This window comes from Marmota flaviventris, chromosome 2 (assembly GCF_047511675.1).
Source record: "Marmota flaviventris isolate mMarFla1 chromosome 2, mMarFla1.hap1, whole genome shotgun sequence".
Classification (NCBI taxonomy): Eukaryota; Metazoa; Chordata; class Mammalia; order Rodentia; family Sciuridae; genus Marmota; species Marmota flaviventris.
The window spans coordinates 149,650,610-149,672,391 of record NC_092499.1 but is presented as its reverse complement, the minus strand read 5'-3'; the positions used below and the strand labels follow the sequence as shown (position 1 = coordinate 149,672,391).

General features: G+C 42.1%; 1 protein-coding gene across 1 annotated transcript in view; it reads left to right on the top strand.

Annotated features, from left to right (window-relative positions):
- Window positions 1–21,782, top strand: part of Adamts17 (ADAM metallopeptidase with thrombospondin type 1 motif 17) — a 344,165-nt gene that overhangs the window by 85,249 nt on the left and 237,134 nt on the right. Inside the window, exons 5-7 of the mRNA XM_027922179.3 lie at window positions 2,563–2,646; window positions 3,204–3,361; window positions 10,259–10,302. Coding sequence (XP_027777980.3) covers window positions 2,563–2,646; window positions 3,204–3,361; window positions 10,259–10,302 — 286 coding nt within the window. The remainder of the gene's footprint in view (window positions 1–2,562; window positions 2,647–3,203; window positions 3,362–10,258; window positions 10,303–21,782) is intronic.

Here is a 21,782-nt window from a genome sequence, read left to right as displayed (position 1 = left end):
TCAGGAAAAATTTGAGTTAGAGCCCCTGGGTGTTCTGGAAATACTAAAACAAGGAAAACATTGCATGCTTTCCCCTTCTCCTCTAGGGCTGGGGATAGATAATGAAGACACAACTTCAGATTGAGCCTAAAGGTGATCCAGTATTAAAACATGACTGCTATTTTGTTCCTAAGGAAAGGAAATTTGTGTCGGGGGTGGAAATGTGAGAACAGAAAAGGGAATGTGTTCTAGTTTTCCTTGTGGGAAAAACTATTAAGTTACACAGATTTTATTAACTGTAACAACAGTTTTGCACAGTAAATTCCAAGCCATGATGCAGCTAATTCCTGTGTTACACAGATGCGTTCAGCACTGCCTGCCCGACTTGCAGGCCAGGCACTGTGTCATTGACCAGCTCCACTTGGCCTGAGTTGACCTGGCTATGCCGTCTGCAGTGGCCATTGCTTCTGCTGATGATGTTGAGTCAGTAGTGGAAACAAAGCACCAAATAGAAAAAAGTGACAATATTGCTGGTAGATAATTCTTCCCCGGGGGGAAGTGGGCTAGGGAAAAATAGAGTTACTTTAGATTAGATAGAGGGGAGTGGAGGGAGAGGATGGTGTACAGGGATAGGAAGGATGGTAGAATGAAGCAGAGGTTATCTTATGTACAAATATGGTTGCATGACCAATGTGATTCTACAATGTGTACAATCAGAAAAAAGAAATTATACTCCATGATATAAAATACGTGTATTTTACTGTCATGTATAATTAATTAGAACAAAAGTTTAAAAAATTAAAAAGAAAATTCTCCTCTCTGAATTGTATCTATGAGTAAAAACAAGATAGAACATTCAGAAAGTTCTCATCCCTGTTCCCTCTGTGTCCTGCTACTACTGGGTCCTTTATCACCTTCCCCACTGAACCTCTCAGAGTAATCTTATAGACAAGGAAGTCAAGGGATCTTTAAAGTCAGTGGTCTTTCTTTGTCACATCAACTTTGATTTCTCTGCCTTATTCAAGATTCCCTTCATCTCTTCTCTTTGGAACACTTTCCCAGACTTCTGATTTTGAAGTCCTTACAATTAAGTTCTGCCAACAAGAAGTGGGTATTAGTCAGTTTAGTATTACTATAATGAAATGCCCAAGGTTACTAACTTGTAAAGTAAAAAAGTTTGCTGAGCTCCCAGTGTTGGAGGTTCAGGTTCAAAATCAGGTAGACATATCGCTTTGGCGTCTTGCAAAGACGGCACATGATAATGACAGGCATGCATGTCAGAGCAAGCAGTCACATTTCAAGCCAAAAACCAGTGAGAGCAAGAGTGGGGTCCCACAGTCCTTTTTGGGGATGTCTCCCATCCCTCATGACCTCAGGGCCTCTCACAAGTCCCCTCCTCCTAGAGGTTCATAGCATCTCCCACTGGAACCCCCTAAGGACCAAATCTTTGCTTATGGACATTTGGGGGACACTCAAATTACACTTGAACCATAACAAGGGGCTACACTGAGAAGGACATATCCCTTTGTTACCATAATTTCTCTCAGTGACAAACTTTGGTTAGAATGAGGACTTCAGGGAATAAAGAAGAAAATGAATATTTTGGCTAGAGGAGCCTGGGTTTGGGTCAAGTCACCTTTGGCTGTTTTTATCAGGTGGCTCTAGCTTGAGCTGTTTCCCAGCTGAGGGTGGTGGTGAGGGTTAGAGATGACCATGGCTGGCACACAGCAGGCTCCTGTCTCCTCCCTGCCTTCATCTTCTTGCATGAAAGCCCAGAATGGGAGTTTTGAATATTTGACCAGAATCATCTAACATCCATGTCTTTTTTTTTTTTTTTTTTTTCAAAAATCTCCTGACCTACACATTTTTTTTTTTTTTTTCTGAAAAGCTAATGGGTTTCTAGCTTAGCTTCGGGTGTATATGTATGCATGTGCATATGTGTGATTCCAGAGATTTCTATCATATCTATTTTTATTTTGGAAGATTTGCTTTGAAGGGCGTTATTTTTTATCTCAGAAAACCTTAGAAATAAAATCTGGGCATGTTTCTCCCATATATGTATATTTTGTTCTAATCTTTATCAACACCAAAATTTGAATTATGTATTATTATCGAAGAGCACATGCTGCATTTTAATATGATCTTTATTAAAAGACTTTGTATTTTAGAGCAGTTTTGGATTTACAGAAAAGTTGAGCAGATTGTACAGAGATTTAGACATGGTTCCCCTTATTCTTTTTCTTTATTGTTTTTATTTTTATGTTTTAGTTGTAAGTTGACACAATACCTTTATTTTATTTTTATGTTGTGCTGTGGATGGAACCCCATGTCTCACACATGCTAGGCGAGTGCTCTACCTCTGAGCCACAACCCCAGCCCCTAGTTCCCCTTATTCTTAACATCTTAGTATGGTATGTTTGTAGGGTCAATACTGATACGTTACTGTAAAGTCTATAGTGTATTCAGATTGCCTTAGTTTCTACCTGCTATCTTTCCTCTCTTTAACTTTTCTCTCTTCTAAGCCCCCATCCAAGATTCCACTGTATTTTAAAAGATATTTTGTATCTTTTTCTCTCTTAATAGGTATACAATATGTTTCAGCACCAGAGTCTCGGAATTAAAATCAACATTCAAGTTACCAAGCTTGTCCTCCTACGACAACGTCCTGTAAGTCCCCAAGGGCACCTCTCAGAGAACACACAGTTATATGTAACTGGCATTGGCTGAGTTGAATCACAGAAGAGCCCTGCCAGTGGGATCCTGCCCATCCCTCTCCCCTCCTGGAAGGTCTTGCGAAGGTTCTCAGATATGTACGAAGCTCCAGGGGCCTTTAGAATCATGACAGCCTCGTGGAGCTTCCATCCCAGTGGCAGTCACTGCAGCAGTGTTCCCTGGTCTTGTCTTTCAGGGCACTCCCCCATGAACATGATACCTATACAATTGGGCCATCAACGTGAGATTGAGGTCACATTGCTTGGTTGGGTACACTGTTGTGTTTACAGAAAAGTAGATTGCTTTTCTTTTGAATTGAAAGATAAGGTCCCTGATGTTCTCTTCAAAGGTCTCTTGAATACCCGCTTGTGTTATTCTTTTATTTGGAGATAACAAGTCATAAAATGATGTCTTAGCAGCTGTCTCCAGTTTAATGTCCATACTGCAGTCTGGATGGACACTCTGCTTCCCTGGGTGTCCACTTCTCTGACTGCCTCCTCAATTTCTTTTAGGCCAAATTGTCCATTGGGCACCATGGTGAGCGGTCCCTGGAGAGCTTCTGTCATTGGCAGAATGAGGAATATGGAGGTGCGCGGTACCTCGGTAACAATCAGGTTCCAGGAGGGAAGGACGATACACCCCCTGTGGATGCTGCTGTATTTGTGACCAGGTAAATTTAGAGTCAATCTATGGCTGACATGCAAGAGGGAGGAGATGTTCCCCTTTCTAGGGCATGCTGTTAGGATTCAGGCTGACATCAGACCTTTGTCTACCTAACTGGGCTTCAGTTCCCTCATCAATAAAATAGGGATTAACGAGAGCACCCACTTTTATGGACATGTTCTTCCCACTGCCTAGCACTAAGAGTCAGCCATTCATTCTAATATGAATATTAGAAAAATACCGAAATCTTAGATAACCAAGAGTTAGAACTTGGAAGAAAGTTTATTATTTATTCCCCCAATAAATAAAATGCCGTCTGGGAAGGAGCTCACACGGGTTTGCAGCTGCTTTACACTGGCTTTGGAACACTGTTAGGGAGGAGAGTGGATGCCACCAGTTTCCTGAGGGAGGAAGTCCACATAGGCATGTGCGTGCTCCACAAGGCTTTGCTAGATGTGCCATTGACAGGTAGCATGGGATCCACTGGAACTTTCTGGATGTCTGTGGAAGTCACCTGCAGCCTGCACTTGAAGAAAACAGTGAAGTTTCTTTATAGGCTGCAGAACTGGACTTACCGTTCTAGACTGAGAGGGACTCCAGGGGGCCAGCAATGTACAACAGAAACCCAAGGCAGCCTCCAAAGCAGCAAGTGGCAGTATTGCTTTAGTTTCTAGAACTATTGTAACAAATGGCCACAAATGGGGTGACTGTAATGGGAATTTATCCCTCTACATTCTGGAGCCTAGATGTCCGAAAGGGAGATGTTGGCAGGCAATGCTCTTGCTGAAGGCTCTAGGGGAGGGTTTGTCCTTCCTGCTGCTGTTGGTAGCCCTTAGCATTCTTTGGCATGCTTGCACTCGTTGGACTTGTAGATGGCATCACTCCAACCTCTCTTCCATCCTCACGTGGGCTTCTTGCTGCATGTACTTTTCTATATCCAGATTCCCCTCTTTTTGAAAGGACACCAGTCATTGGGTTAGGGCCCACCTTAATCCACATGACCACGTCTTAACTTGGTTCCATCTGCAGTCACCCTCTTTCTAAAACAAGGTTCCATTCACAGGTAGCAGGGCCTAGGACTTGACCATCTTATCTGTGGGACACAATTCAAATCACTGCCGATGTAGATGTGGTTATTTACTTTTTTTTCTACATCTTTATCTCTTGGTTGTAAAAAATATTATAATGTGTTCATAACAAAATCCTGCTATAGGAAATGAATTAATCCATTAGATTAAAAAATACCTGTATTTCATCACAGTTGCTAGGAATGTATCAACTTTGAATTTTAAGGATGTAAATTTTTTAAAACTTAAATTCCAAACTCTATACTTTTTCCTCGTTTAGAGATAAATTTGTGGAATGAAGAACTTTGTCCTGTCTTTAGCTTGGAGACAACCTGTCTATCCATGATGTGTTAAATTCCATTTAATATTTTGGTTTTGATGAAAATTGGCTCTTTGGTTGCATCTTTTGGGCCCTGTGCTGCACATTCTAGCCCAAAGATATCCCAGTGCCAGTTAGGGAAGTTCTGTGGCCCAAGCCTCAGCAACCAGCTAACGCAGCTCTGTTCTCTTCAACACATGTGCAATGCCACCACTAGACCTCAGATAGATGCCTGGTCACTCTTCAAGATGATTTGTCAGATGCCATCCCTAAGGATTAAAATGTGTTTTGTAGAATACAGTTCCCATATGAGAATATTTGCTGCTTATATAAGGTGATTGAATGTATAATTGGATGTTTTAGAAATAGTCTATTCAGTAATTCTGATTGCCTGTGATGTGGCTGGTGCACCTTCAGGCACTAAGAACCAAGGGATGAACATGATCTGGCATGTGCTTTTGGTCTGGACCTATCCATGGGTGAGTGCTGGGAACCTCCCAGTTACCATCTTCCTCGGCGTGTAGGCCACTCACATGGACCAGAGGTTGCCATTGCTCAGGATACTGGGAAATGGCAATTTGGAGCTTGTGGGGCTTTCCATAGCATCCCCTACTGATTGCAGTGAGGGGGTTATGGGTATCATGCTTTGAGAGTAGATTCCATTTAAGGAGCTAGTAGGAATCCTGGGAACCATGTCTATGCATGGCCATAAATTAATGTGACTAATTTTTTAAAAATGAAAATTAAATCAGACCTTAAAGTTTTTCCTAAAGAGCAGTTCTAAACAACTTCATCATTGGAATATGCAACTAAACTTCCAAGTACCCTACTTTGAAAGTGGTTTTCATAAACACTGCATAAAATGTATAAATTCTATGTTGTTTAAAATTCTGTTTTGTTAAAAAAAAATACTAATATGGGAACCTTTCCGATATTGGAAAAAATTTTTCTCTATTTCCTTTCATTATTAGCTAATGAACATATCCATCCTATAGCCATCTTACTACCATGTATTTGGTAAGAATCGTTAAAATGTACGAATATAATATAGTAACTAGTCACCAGGCCATGCTAGATCTCCAGAACTGGGAGGAGAAAGCATAAGTAAAGGTGTTGTGTTGGGAATGAATAGCATTTGTTCCAGGAGACACAGATGTCACCAAAATCCAAGTTGATAAAGCTTCTGGATTGGCCCTTTTACAGATAGCCACGGGCATACATGAACATACCCTAGGCCCAGAGATGCTGCCAATTACACTTGCTTTTCTTTTTCTGCCTCCTAACAGCTTTCTTGCCATGAAGAAAATATTTGTGTAAAGTCTTCTTTTCTTTACCTTATGCCTACTAGGGTGTCTACAGTGAAACAAAACTAGAAAATAACAACTGTTAGAAGAAAGTGGAGAAATCAGAACCTTTATGCACTATTGCACTATTGGTTGGAAAATAAATGATACAACCACTGTGGTAAACAGTATAATTGATCCTTAAAAAAAAAAAATCCAGCAGTCCTGCATCTGGGCATATATCTTCAACACATGTGCAATGCCACCATTAGACCCCAGATAGATGCCTGGTCACTCTTCAAGATGATTTGTCAGATGCCAACCCTAAGGATTAAAATGTGTTTTGTAGAATACAGTTCCCTTATGAGAACATTTTCTGTTTATATAAGATGATTGAATGTATAATGGGGATGTTTTAGAAATAGTGTCTTCAGTAATTCTGATTGTGTGTGATGTGGCTGGTGTACCTTCAGGCACTAAGAACCAAGGGAGCTGAAAGCAGGGATGCTAAAGAGATATTTGTACCCCCTTGTTCACAGCAGCATTATTCCTGATAGACAAGAGGTAGAAGCAAATCGAATTACCATTAACAGTGAATAGATAAAGTATGGCATATAATACAATAGAATATTATTCAACTTTTAAAAGGAAGGAAATTTTGACACATGCTATAGCCTGAATGTACCATTAGGGCATTATGATGCTGAGTGAAATATGCACAAAAAGATAATTACTGAATGATTCTGCTTCTAATAGGTACCTGGAGTCATTAAATTCATAGAGACACAAAGTAGAATGGTAGTGACTGGGGCCTGGTGGTAGAGCCAAGAGGGAACTTGGTGTTTAATAGTTACAGAGTTTCAGTTTTACAAGATGAAAATGTTCTAGAGCTAGGTGGTCACTATGGCTCATGACATTGTGAATGTAATCAACACTACTGAGCTGTATACATAATAGCTAAGATAGTCGATTTTGTGTTACATGTATTTCACCATAATACAGTTTTATTTAAAATGTTCTTTTCTAATTAAGCACGTTGGGGAGGTATATTAACTGCATGGGTGTGGTTCTGGGTGAGGGTGTGCTGGGGGCAAGAAGTGTCCTCTTCCAGAGATAAAAAGAACAGGTTCCTGTACCTGCAGGCAGTGGGTCCCTGGAGGAGCAGATGTATGGCCTCCTGCCTTGCTCTTCACCTGAGGCAGCCCAGGAGCCTGTGTTTTCTTTCTCTGTTTCATGCTGACACCTCAAAGCTACCCAAGTACTCATGATTCCTCCCACCTGCTTCTGTGGCGCTGCCGGACTGAATGGATCAGTGCACAGCCACATCCTCTGAGCCCACGCAGATGTTAAATTGAAGACCTCCCATGAGGTGGGGAGGTAGTGTTGGAGTTGGAGCTGGCTGAGAAGCATCGTTTAATAATTAGAGGCAGAGAGCTTCAATTCCCTAGGCTGGGATAATAATGGACTGATGTTTTTGCAAGGAAATTGGGTGCGAGGCAGCTGCTGCTCTGAAGCAGTTCTTTCCTCCCAGAGTAATCTGACCTCAGTGTCTGCAGTGGGAGCTGTGCAGGCAAGGCATTGTTCAGGGGACGGAATCCCCGTGTCCTGGGCTGAGGACTGGAGATGTGAAGGTTTCCTTTGTTTTCTTTCCCCCTGATGTGCTGTGTCTGGACCTGAGAGTGTGTTCTGGACGCCCACCAATCGACAGACAGCCACTGCGGAGGCTGTGAGCATATGACATCATGTCCAGCAGACACTGCTGAGCCAGAATCAGCAGAAATGAAGTTTTCTGCAGCTGTGTCTGGGGCTAGAGAGAGCCACTGAGTGAATTGGGTCTGGGGGTCAAATTGGGCACACACAGAGGATTAGGGACCCGGGGTCTCAGCCCCTGAAACATATTACCTTTGGCTCTGCTTTTGACCCAGAATACCTGGAACACAGGATTTCTCCCCCAAGCCTCGGTCTGCACTTCTGCTGAGAGTGCTAGGCAGACACCCAAGCAAACACACAGGACCAGCCATTGCTATACTGCTGGGACACTTCTGCTGCCCTGATCTTCCCATTTAGCTCCCCGGGATCAATGTTCTTCCCTATCACTCTCACTGCCTGTTAATTAAGAGGAACTTTTTGACAGAAAAATTAGGTCAGAAGGCAGCTTGCTGTTACAATTCTTCATGGTTATTCCTTCTCAATTTCCATGAAGTTCTCTTGGTTTGGGGGTACAGGAGTCTTATTTCTCCCCTTGTTAAAATAGTTTATAAATTTATTACCTGGACTAAGTTCTGGACATCTGTTGGACAGCACATTGACTGTAGTTAATAGTAATACTGAATGCTTGAAAATTGCTAAGGGAGTAGATTTTACATTTTCTCACCAAAGAAGCTTGATTAGTAAGTAAGGCAATGGATATGGTCATTAGCTGAATTGAATCATTTAGTAATGTATACACATTACTAAATACATTGTATTGTATAAATGTATGTACTTTTTATTTGTCAGTAAATAATAACAAAATTACAAATTGACCAAAAAATCAATTACCAAAAATATATACATTCTGAGAAAATTTGAAATTTCCAGCAAAGTAAAACCCGTGTGAGTTGCTGACATGATTGGCCCCAGCTCTTCTTTGTTTTCTCTCTGTACCTTCTAAGCTGTCATATCTGACCTTGCCACCTGCCTTACCCACTCTGGGCTTATAAAATGTCCACTATACCTGTGGGATCACTGGCCTGAGGCAGTCATTCTGGACCTGGGATTCTGTACACCAGAGCTCTAGCAGAGCCTCCTAAAACTACAGATCCAGTGTCTTTGAGTGCAAGTGATCTGATGGGATCTTTTATGAGTCCCATCCCTGATCCAGAAACAGAGTCAGGGCTGGAGACATGCAGGGTTTGCTCCACTGTCCATGCTGGGCTGAGAATTTTCAGATGTGGGTTATGCTTCAGGGAAAACACTAATAAAGTGTGATGTGGGATAGAGCAGGCTGAAGTATGAATAGAGGCCAGAAATACATTCACAAGACTGGGGTCCTAACTAGGATAAGATATATTCTATACTTGTATAATTATATCAAATGTAACTATTCATCATGAATAACTAAAGAGAACCAATAAAATAAATAATGTTTTTAAAAGTGGTCAGGAGAGTAACACACTCTATCATTACCCCCATGTGAATGGCAGGTCAAATCCTGCCCTGAGATTAGCTGTAGGTAGAGGGAAGGGGAGGAATGGAGGAGAGTGAATGCCAGAGTGCAGGAACAGTGGGCCAGAAACAAGGGGATGTTACCTGGTAGGAGAAGACAAGCTGTGGCCCACCCAGTGTTTCCCTTTCCCCCCATAACTTTGCTTAGTGTTGGCGTTGTCTGGCTAGCACCATGTTCCTTCCCAGACTTTTAAGAAGGAAAATGCGGAGTGGTATGTTCTGAAACCTGCAGCTGTACTTGGGTGTGTGTAGAGCTGCAGGTGAGTGAGCGCTGTCTATGGGCCCTGTGAGAAGATGGGCATGTGGCCCAAGATGGCCTGCTACTGGGGCCGCCCTCTCCTCCCCCAGCTCCCAGGCAGCCTGCTGCCCCCCCATTCAGCTCTCTTGGTTGACTAGTGACTCTGAGAACTTTTGGAACATTGCTCGTTGTTGGAAAAGTAGGGTCTAATCCCTCATTTCACCATGGGAGGCAAGAGTGAACCCTTGGGCCTGAAGAACTGGGGCTGGACCAGGCTTTGAGCATCTTTGCTATCTCATTGAACTACAGCTGCGTACCTGAGGGATTGTGGAGAGCTTCGAAGAATACAATTTTCAGAAATGACTTTTTTATTGACTTCTCATAGACATGATTCATGGTCATTAGAAGCAGTTGCTGACCAAATAGAGGATCTTGGAGAAGCCGTTGCAGTTTGATGATATTGACTGATAATTGTTTTCAATCGATAATTTAACAAACATCTTCCAAAACCTTTTCAGCTGTTGGAATCTTTTCAGCAACTTATTTTTTAATAGAATAGTCTAGCTATAAAGGGAGGGCCTTCATAGGGTAACTGGGCTTGCACTTGGACATGTTATAGGCCAATTTCTCTTGGCAAACTCTGTTAATTATGGTATGTCACTATGACTTATGACAACTGAAACCATAATCAAGGTTAATTTCAGTGTTTCTTCTCCCATTTTCCTAGTAAACCACATTCACTTGACTATGTCTGACTCTCTTTCTCTCTCTCTCTCTTTTTTTTTTTTAGGACAGATTTCTGCGTTCACAAAGATGAGCCGTGCGACACTGTTGGTAAGTTTAGAGTTCAAATAATGATGCAAGGGGCTGATGCATCCTCAAATTCTTAATTATACCTCCAATCTGAATGAGCTTTCAGTGAGCAAGTTCAGTATTTCCTTTTGGTTCTTTTCTTGTAAATTAGTTAATTGACTTTTTTTTTTTCCTGACAAGTTTTGAAGTTGCTTATGGCAGAAGGCATCTAGCTGAAGGGTTACTAAATAAGATAGGAAAAGTTAAACCAAAGGGGAAGAGCCACTAGCCGCCCTTGGTGTCTGCAGTTGGGGGTGCAGTTGACTCTAAGCATCTTGGTCACCAAGGCAAGAGGGAACTCAGTAACACAATTGTCATGAGATAGAAATGTAATGGTTTACATCAATGTTTATAGCAGCTCAATTCAAAATAGCTAAACTGTGGAACCAGATGCCATTCAAGAGGTGAATGTGTAAATAAACTGTGGTATATATACACAATGCAATATTATTCAGCCTCACAAAAGAATGAAATTACTGCATTTTCAGGTAAGTGGATAGAGTTGGAGAATATCATGCTAAGCGAAATAAGCCTATCCTAAAAAACCAAAGGACAAATAAATGCTTTCTCTGACCTGTAGATGCTGATCCATAGTGGGTTTGGAGTAGGCAAGTTAAGAATGGAGCAACTTTGGATTGGGCAGAGGAGAGGGATGAGAGGGGAGTGGGTATGAAGTGGGAAAGATGGTGGAATGAGATGGTAATTATTACCCTATGTACCTGATGATTGCACGAATGGTGTGACTCTGCATCGTGTACAACCAGAGAAATGAAAAGTTGTGCTCCATTTATGTACAATGAGTCAAAATGCAAACAACGATAACAACAACAACAAAAGACATGTAGTGGTTTATGTTTGCACATGCATTTGATCTTTACTGAGTGCCCTAAGAGTGAAGCGTGACCATGTAGTTGTAAGATCAGTCTCCTCTACCAACCCTCGCATAGGCCAGTTGCTTTCTAGACAAACAACACTGATACCAATGTGCAGTGCTGGAAGAACACATTTTTCCTCTTTCCCTTTCTTCTCTTCTCTTCTTCTTTTCTACACCTTCTCCTTCACTTATCATTTTCCTTTCCTCCCCTGTTCTCAATGATAAGTGGCTTACTCTCGACTTTTCAGAGCTTTCAAATGGAAAACACTCTTAGGGTATAGGAATAGAATGCTTGGTTAAGAGAGGAAACACCAAGAGCTTTCCAATTTGGTTTGTCATAGCACAAACCTTTACAAACTAGGAGCTCCAAATACTGTATTGCCTAAAGCAAAATCATGACCTGTGCATGCTTCAAATTATAGTAAAACTAAAGGAAAAAAAGTAGGATGCAAAAATATCTAATATTGTGAAATTTAGATTTTAACAACTTATGCTTCTCATGAGGTCTCAGCTGTAGGTAACCCCAAGTCTTTCCTCTGGCTGTACCACAGATGAGCTGGGCGACCCTGGGCAATCTCTGTTTTGGGTTTCTTAATATGTCAAATGATCACTTTGGCTTATGTTAAAATCTAACATCCTGTTATCTAACTTTTATATCATGTATTTTAGTTTACAAAATGATTTTTTTTAACTTCATACATCCTCTAAACAGATGGAAGAGCAGGTGTCAAAAAACAACCAATGATCATAAGGCCCTGGGTTCTATCCCCAGCACCACCCAAAGAATAAAACAAAACAATGAATCTGTGCTTTGTTATTTGGGACTGTCTCTTTAATAGAATTAGTAGATAAGCAATGGAAAACATGCTTCACTTGAAGGATAGCTGACACAGGCCTGCTGGTGGGGGGCTGTAGAAATTCTGTGTGTGTGTGTGTGTGTGTGTGTGTGTGTGTGTGTGTTGACCTCTATCTATTAACAGGGCTGCCAAAGCACATACTAGCCCCAGAAATGGCTGCTGTTTCCCGGGATTCACAGGTCCATTTTGATGGCTGCCAGAGCTCTTTCTGGAAGACACCTCTGCTCTGTGCTTCTGCTCCCCTTGCTTAGCTTGGGGAGGCACTTATCCTCACATAGCTCTTGCTCCTACTTCCCATCTACCCCAAAGACTATGTAGTACACAGAGCCAAGCTTAGGCCTCTACTCTGTGTCCCCAGAACCTGACTCAGGACTTGAGAGATTCAGTTACCATTGTTGGTTGGTTGATTGAAAGAAGGAATATAGATGAAGGAACTCCAGTTGTTTGTGAACAGTATGCATCTAATCATATGGTTTTCTTTTATATGATTTGTAGCTGGCTTTTCTTTGAATATATGAAATACTGTTTTGGTAAAAATCTGCCATTAATTGCAACTTTGTACTGTGTTCAGGCCCCCTGTGGAAGATCAGGCAGCTAGTTCTAAGCAAGCTTCTTTCCTCCTTCTACACCACATCACTGTTCTACTTTTAATAGTTTTCTTGGGCTGCCATAACAAAATACCACACCGACCCATGGTTCAAAAAGAAGTTTACTTCCTCTTAGTACTGGAGGCTGGAGATGCAAGATCCAGGTTTATTTGGTTTCTGGTGAGGTCTCTGTCCTTGGCTTGCGGATGGCCACCTTCTCCTGTGCCCTCACATGGTCATTCCTCTGAATGGGCACCCCTTTTGTGTCTCTCCCTCTTCTATTTTTTTTTTCCTTTGCAGTTCTGGGAATCAAACTTAGGGCCTGTTGCATGCTAGGCAAGTGCTCTCCCACTGAGCTACGCCCCACCCTTCCCTCTTCTTGTAAGGACATCATTCACATTGATTAGGCCTCTATCCTTCACCTCATTTAATCTTAATCACATTTTTCAAGGCCCTACCTCTTCATATAGTCACATTGCAAGTTAAGACTTCAGCATATGAATTTTGAGGGAATACAATTCAGTTCATAGTTCTATTCGTTGACTGTTAGCCACATGTTACCGGGGAACATCTGATGTCCTTATGTGGCCTTCTAGCTGCATGTGTCTCATTTCCTAACAAGAAAGTCTTAATGGCAAGGATGGGTGTAATCATTTTTCATTTGACAGCTGATTAGCTGAGATCTGATCCAGCCTGTCTCCTGCTTTTCATTGCATGTTCTCTCTCATACCTCAGTAGTTTTCAACTTTGACAACAACGGAAATGAATCCTCTTTTGAACACAGCTGGACTTATGTGGTGTTTTATGAGGAAACATTTATTTGACTGTGTCATAACCATAGTTCACTTTTACATGTTATCAAGTCAGAACAATGGTGTAATTTAATAAAGATAAAAATTTTGAAAACTAGAGGTTATGTCCAGCATATACCAGTCTCAACATCCAGTTTATATCTCTGTTTATCATTTGTTGAAGTTTTGATGCAATTATAGAATCAAAAAATTTAAAAAAGCAGCCAAAAATAGTAGAAAAATCTTTTAATTCTATGGCCCAGCCTCTTCCAGTAGTAACTTTTTGTATTTCTTCAGGGCATTATTGGGACCAGGAAATCAGTGGGTCCAAAGCAATGACTACAAGTGTCACTTGGTAGTCACTTATTTTTGGTATGCTTTTATATATATGGCCAGCTCTCTATATTCATGGGTTCTCCATTTTCAGATTCAACTAAACATGGATTTAAAATGTTTGCGAAAAAAAAAAAAAGGTACTGTGCAAACTTTTTTTTTTTTTTTTCTCCCAGTGCTGGGGATTGAACCCATGGTCAGGGCCTTGCATATGCTGGGCAAATAATATCTCTCAGCTATGTTCCCAGCCTTTGTCATTTGTCCCTAAACAGTAGAGCATGACAACTATTTAGACTTCAATCCCATTGTGTTAGGTATTATAAACAATCTAAAGATGATTTAAAGTATATGGAAGAATTGCTTAGGTGCAAATACCACACCATTTTATATAAGGGACTTGAGTATCTGCAGAATTATTAACTGAGGAGGTCCTAGAATCAATGCTTCTTGGATACCAAGGAATGGATATAGTTTGAGACATTTATCACATATATAGATCTGCCCATTTGCCCCAACAATCAAGAACAGAGCGACTCCATCACCTCCATGATACTCCATGCCCCATTAGAGTCACCCCTTCCCTCTCTGACCTTTGAACCCCTGGCAACCATTTTATCTGTATTCCATCTGTATAATTTTGTCATCCCAATCTCTGATTTAGTATTTCATTTTATTTTGATTGCACAGAATGGAAAAATAATCTGAATCACGTAGATATGTGCTTGCCAATGTGAAGAGACTTTGAAGAGCTGCCTGAAAGCTCAGGATCCAGCTGGGGCTTGAGTTACTGTGTCCTCCTTATACAGAGAATGAAGTATATACTTAGGAGGATCTCAGGGTTGTCAGTGTTGTACAATTTGGTAATAACTGCATTTTTATTTTCTTGTTTTAATAAGGATTTAGCTCCCATGTAGTAAAGAGCACAAATCTTGATGAGTTTTTAAATTTGTGCCTATATTCTTTTTTGTTTATCTTGTATTAATTACAATAGTTTTAAAGTAGTGTTTTGAATTCTGTTTTAATCTGTGGCTTTTTTGTGTAGTGGTAAAATATGCTGATACATTTTAGCTGTGGAATGTCCCCCAAATGCCGTGTGTTGAGACTTGATCCTCAACTTGATGCTATTGTAGGATGGTGGAATCTTTAAGAGGTAGGGTGTGCTGTGGAATTGTAGATGATTGGGAAAATGCCCTCAAAGGGGATTGTGGGACCTCTGTCTCTTCTATGCACATGGATTCTTTCTCTCTTACTTCCTGGCTACCCACGAGGTAAGTAGCTTCTTCTGCCATGTGCTCCCACCATGATATGCTGCCTCACCTCAGACCCAAAAGCAATGGAGCCAACCAACCATGAACTGAAACCTCCAAAACTGTGAGCCAAAGTATACCTTTCTCTCTTATGAGTTGATTATCTCAGGTGTTTTTGTTTTGTTTTTACAGTCACGGAATACTAACACATACATAACATAAAATTGTCCCAGATGGTTACATTTTAAGCATATTCAGTACATTCACATTGTTGTGCATTCACATGCCTGCGCTCTTGAAATCTCTACTCAGAGTAAGATGTAGGATGTTACTTGCTGAGAGCCATAGCCGAGTAGGAATGACGCATGGCATTTTTGTCAGAAAGGAGTGGTTGAGAAGTGTTTGTTGAGGCCAGCAAGCCATTGAGATGATGATGGTTATGTTAAGCTGTGTATTCAATTGTATATTAGACCCCTGCTGTCCGCCTGGGCCTGCTACTTTGGAGTTCTCCCAGGGATTCCCGGAGAGTTCCCATTGGTTGGGGAAGTGCTGGAGGAGGGATTTCCAGAGGAGGGATTTCCGGTTAGTGTATGGTGTGTCCCGGGAGAAGGCCACATGCCTGGCATTCGCGGGAGTGCGGAGAATAAAGGAGTTCCTGTTTTGAACCTACAAAGCTGTGTGGCGGCTCGGTTATTTTGTGCCCAGCCAGACTGCAGCATTTGGTGGCCCGTACGGGGACAGAGGGATAACACCTTAGGGGTTCTGCTGATTTTTACTTTGGAGAAGAACATACCAGGAGAAAAGGCAACTTGTAAGATAGAAGGATCTAGAGAAGCAGACATCCATCCTTAGTAGAAATCACTGGTTCCCTTAGTGAGAGGACATTTCAGACTTTGTCCTTGTGGGGTGTGAACTTTTCCTCTGTTGAATTGCTTTTTTCAGAATGATTTGCTTTCAGGCCACAATTATTAGGTAGACACTGTCTTGGAGAGGTGAGAGAATGGGGTCAAAGAAGCAGTGGGACTCTGGATCCTTGGCCTCCGTTCACTCTCTTCTTCCCAACACCCAAGCAGCTACCAGTCTCTACTGCTTACTGACCAGACAGATGTCTGAGGTACAGTCAGGGGACATGGGGCATTGGTCTTGCTCTTAACCCTGACTGAGCCTTGGTGACTTTTTGATAGCCCAAATGGAGCTAGAATTTATTTTTTCCCTTGCTTTGATTAATTATTTTTTTTAATGAATGGAAAATACTCTCTTTTGCACCCCCAGTAGAGGGGAGGGGTAATCCTGTACAAAGGACGATATATTCTGCAGTCATGTGTAAAGCCACATTAATGCTGCTAAGGGCCTACATACCTGGTCTGTGCTCCAGGGCCCTGCTGCTGTGTCTCACTTTGAACTTGGGTGGGAGGACCCCTTTTCTGTGTCACTCACAGCTTTCATGCCACACGCTTTCATAGCTCTGGGTGGGTTGATAGGGGGGCGTCATAGATGGGGCCACCGATCTCTAAGCAGCAAGTTCATCTGTGAAGGAGAAATGAGGGCATGTGTGTGGGCACAGCAGGTGAAAGAAAAGAATGGTTTGGGAATGAAGCTTCAATCTCTGAAGAGTGTTTCAGACCAGCCCAACATGAAACCAGTAGCCCAAAGGAGTTGGGGAATCCTGAGAGGTTGGGAGACTGGACAGTTGACACTATCATAATGCCAGGACCCTTGGAATTTTATTCATTGAACATGTTAGCAAGGAAGAGCAGCTGTGAGCTGTGTAATGTCGGAATTTAGTGTCAGAATTGAGGGCTCAGGAGTGATTGGAATGCCACTTTGTATGCATAAAAACAAACATGGCAAAATTTATCCATTTGGTTCCTGTACTTTCCTCTCCATCATTGTGGGGCCATTTGCTTATTGCTACTCTGGTGCCCTCGCTTAAAAGCCCCTGGGGAAATCTGTATAGGTGAGCCTTTGTTCCTTGGTACTGTGGCGGGATAGCTAAGTCTTCATTCTGTTACCATGGTTTTGAATTGTCAAAAAGAGGTGTTGAAAGTTCTGTTTGCTGGGTGTGGCTGGAAAGTGGTATTTGGTGTGCTGTAGAACAGTTTTGCCATAAGGCTAAGCTTTGGTTTCTGTTTCTGGGGACTTTCTTATTTGCTTTGTTGTCCTTTGTAACCCCATAGAAGTCAAGAATCTATTGTGCTTCAAAATTATGGTTAGAAGTACAAATGATCTTCGACTTTTACTAGTTCATCTTATAATTTTTTGGTTTCAAAATGGTGTGAAAGTGATATGCATACAGTATAAATTACACTTGAGGTTTTCAGTCTTATTGTTTCCCTGAACTAGCGATACATGGTTCAGTCCTCTCTGGTGATGGTGGGCAGCTCCCAATCGGCTATGTCATCCTGAGGGGAAACTCAATTTAAGCAAGGGCAGCCCAGGACACTGCAGAGAGTCACTCATGTCCCCTCACTGCAGTGTGCTGTGTTGCTAAGTTAGGATGTTTGCTGAGATAGGGGTTTCAAAGGCATTTGGGGTATTTTTAACTTACAAGGGGTTTATCTGCATGTAACCCCTTCAAAAGTTGAGGAGCATCTGTGTACAGTCTTAAGGAATTGCCGCCAACGGGAAATACTTCTTCAAATGACTAAGTTCTGGTGTGTCAGTCTCTTCCTGATAATCCGTCCCATTTTGGCACCATGGATGTGTCTCAGTTTCAGGCTGATCCTCAACATGTCATTTGTCTACGCTAAGAAGTTACAAAGATGAAGGCTTAATACTTAATTACATATTAGTTGTTCCAATCAGAAAACCTGTGATCTCTAGCAAATTCATCTGTTTGTCATAAGTTCTGTTGGTATTTATAATTATGCTTTTGACCATATTCTCTGCTTTTTCAGAGGTTTTATGAAAGCTTTCAATTTGGGGAATCAAATATGCGTGCCTCTGGCCATCAGGGTATTTTGGCAAGCTCTACCTTCCTCATCATACCGTACAAAAATAGATTGTCCACTTAAAAGAGTTTGGAAATTAGCATTCTGTCAATTTTAGGGTATTGCGTCCTACAAATCCAGCTTGGATTTCTTAGGTAATAGAGTTGCTGGGAAAGAAAAATGTGTATACTTCAATACAATGGTTTATTCTCCCACATATTTACCTTTAAATGATAGAAATGTTTTCTCAAAAATGTCAATTAAATTGTCTGGGTATTGGACAGGGTCTTCTAAAAGACTCTTGATGACTGTCCTATGCATAGCTTGAAGATAGAGACTGGGGTGAATAAAAATGTAAATGACTATATACTTGTGTATAGGCCTATACTTATGCAGTATGCCTGGGTGCGTGTGTCCACATGGAAGTGTGCACTGTTTCCAGTACTAGAAGTTCTGATGAGGCTTCATCTGTGCCTATAAATTCTCTACTAGTCCTTATAAAATCCTACTGAAAAGACCTATTGCTCTGGCAGCTACACAAGAAGATCCCTCTGTGGCATCTCATATTGGAACTCGGCTGGAAGTCCATGACTGAAATCACTTGCCCCAGGGGAACAGATTCAACTTGTCTAGTTCCTCCTGCCAAAGTCTCATCTGAGGTTATGTAATACTTGGACTACATTAGAAAATGGTGAAAATATGGTAGGTATGCCTGGGATCAAATTTTACCAGCCTTTTAGAGAGGTGGAGCCAAGATTTAGTTGGAACTAGACAAAGACTGATGCAACACGTGACCGTGCCTGATTGCCTTTTGGGATAGAAACTAGGAGGGCTGAAAACATGGAGAAACTCACCGTTCTGGGTGTCCAGCCATGAATCTCCAATGCAGGCATGGCATCCCCTTGAACAGGCAGTCCAGGAAAGTGGGTGCCACCCTGAGGGTGGCAGGTGAGAGTGGCAAGCTGCTCAGCTTGCAAGAGGACTCTAAAACCAATGTGCCTTCCATGTAGGTAGCTTCTAACTACATGTGATACCAGTGATACTGGTCTGCCACCCTCTCATTCTCTGCTGAGTCTTGTGTGACAATGGCAGAGGGAGTGTCTATTATTCCTTTGATGTTTCCATTCCTCATGGCCAGAGAAACACTTTAGGGTTAGCTTGTAATGAAGTCCCATTCTTCATCTTGTCAGAGCACAGCTCTTATTCTAGTCATGTGGTTCTGAGTCAGTACTGATCCTTATAAGGTTTGTTAGAAACAAACAAACAAAAACCCTCTCCAAACAGAAGGAGGGGGATGCAGTAGCAGAAGTGGGAAACCAGGCTGTATGAGATGCCTGTCCTCTGAGAGGGAAAAAGCTTTCCAGCCTATACCAGAGGAATGCGCAGAAGAGGTACAGTGACCAGGGACCATCACTGCATTCCGTGAGAAAAAAGACTCCAGCCTCCTTGGAGGAAACCCAGGACAGCTCAGGCTGGGAGCTGAGGAAGGGCTTCCAACACACTTTTCTGGGTAGTGGCCCTCTAGACCCCTTTGACCACTTGTAGGGTCCCATCATCACCACAGCCAAGGCTGAGCCCATTCTCAGGATCCGATCATTGGAAGAGGGAAATGCAAGGCCTAGTGCTGTGATCTGAGCACTGGCTCTGCAGTTACATCTGGGTTCACCTTTTGCTTCCATAGTGTCCTCATGTGACTGACCTAATTTTTCCGGTTCTTTTATCATGGGGCATGGTAATACCTAGAATTACGGAGAGGGCTAACAGAGGGGACTGGATACAACCAATAACATGGCTGTTGTCAAAACTAGAAAATAACAAATGTTGGTAAGGATGTTGAGAAATGGGAACCCTCATACACTGCTGGTGAGAATGTTAAATGGTGCATCTGCTGTGGAAAACAGTAGAGCAGTTCCTCAAATTAATACACCATATAGGAATTCTACTTGTAGGTACATACCCAAAAGCAGTGAAAGCAGAGACTTGAGCAGTTATTTTGTGCACACATCTCCATAGCAACCTTATTCCCAATTGCCAAAAGATGGACACAATGCAAATGTCCACTGACTGAGTAGTGGATAAATAAGATGTGCTATAAAAAGGTGCTATAATAAAATGTACAGTAGAATGTTATTGAACTATTGAATGTTATAAGAACATTCTGATACATGCTGCAACATGGATGAACTTCAAGGACATTCTGCTAAGGAAACAAGCAGTGACAACAGGGCAAATACCGAGTGATTCTACTTATATGAGGGACCTAGAGTAAATTATTCAAAGGTATAGAAACAAAAAAGAATGGAGTTGTTGTTTAGTGGCTATGGAGTTAAGTTTGACAAGGTGAAAACTGGTGGACGGATGGTGGTTGTAGTGCACCACAGTGTGGGTGCTCTTAGTTCTGCTGAGCTACATAGGTGCTGAAAGTGGTTAAGAGGGTAAATTTTATGTTATATGTAGCTTACCACATTTTTTTTTCTTTGAAAAATGAGATGGAAGAAGGAGATGTGCTAGTCAGTTTTTCTTCTTTGTGACCAAAATACCTGACAAGAACAATTTAAGAGGATGAAAAGTTTTGGATCTCACTCCATGGTGCGCTCACTAATCCATTGCTCTGGGCCTGAGGGAAGGCAGACCATCATGGTAGGAGTGTGTGGCAGAGGATAGCTGCTTAGCTCACAGCTTAGCTCATGGCAGCTGGGAAGGGGAAAGAGAGGGAGTGAGACAGGCCATCAGCCCAGGGAAAAGATAAAACCCTCCCTCCAGGGCAGGCCCCAGTGATCTACTTCCTCCAATTAGGTCCCATCCCCCAGTAGCCTACCAGCTATCAAGTGATGAGGTCAGAGCCCCCATGATTCAATCATTGCCAATGTCTGAACTGTGCTGCATTGGGGACCATGCTCTTGGCACATGAGAGCATTTTGGGGGACATTTCAGATCTAGAGCACAACAGGGCAAAATTGGAATTTGACACTCTAGCACTGCTGGGATATTTCATCCTGGAAAAATGGTGAAATGGTCAGGATGAGAGAAGAATGTTCCTGAGGGAAGGGGTCCTCCTTGGCTGGGAAGGACATACCTGGTGTTGGGCCCTGGGAAGGACATACCTGGAGTATGGGCAGGGCAGGAAGGGGAAGAGTAGGAGCCTGTGCAGGATGGGAGAGGCTCTAGGTGTGAGTGAGTGGGACAGGATGAAGAGAGAAGATGCGTTGTCAGAAGTGTGGCTGGTGGGCTGGATTAGGTCCCCTTTTAATGTTCTGAAGGTCAGGAAAGCAGAGACCAGGATGTCTTTGCTGGTTTCCTTTTTGGTTGCTAGGCTGTGCTGCTTTGGCTTAGACTCCAGAGCTAGATTGGACCATGTGGGTGCTGAGACTTATTGAAGTTACTGTTGATATTTTTGGCCTGTGGGCAGGCCTCATTTGCATCTGGCAATAAATTCACCACTTGAGTAGAGCCAAGAGTTCATTTTCCCAACGACTGCTCAACTGTTGCACTCTTGGTGTGGAGAGCTGGGGTCAGTCAACTGAAGCCATTGAAGTGCTTGAAATTAACCACAAGGTCAGTGCTTGAGTGACCCTGCAGAGTAGAACTGCAGTGTTTGTTTGTAGCTTGCATATTTCAGGCAGTTCACCAGGCTCCTGTGGTCTTTGTGAGTTCATTAAATTGAAGAGTCCTCAAATCTTCCTTGTGAAATTGAAAGTTGGCTCTGAATTTTTAACCTTAATTTCTACAGATATGCGGCTTAAGAAATTAGAATGCTGCAGGAACGGGAGTCTGTTGTTGGGCAGAGACAGATCCAGCCTGGCTATTATTTAGGACTTCAGTTCAAGCAACCTTTGGAATTAC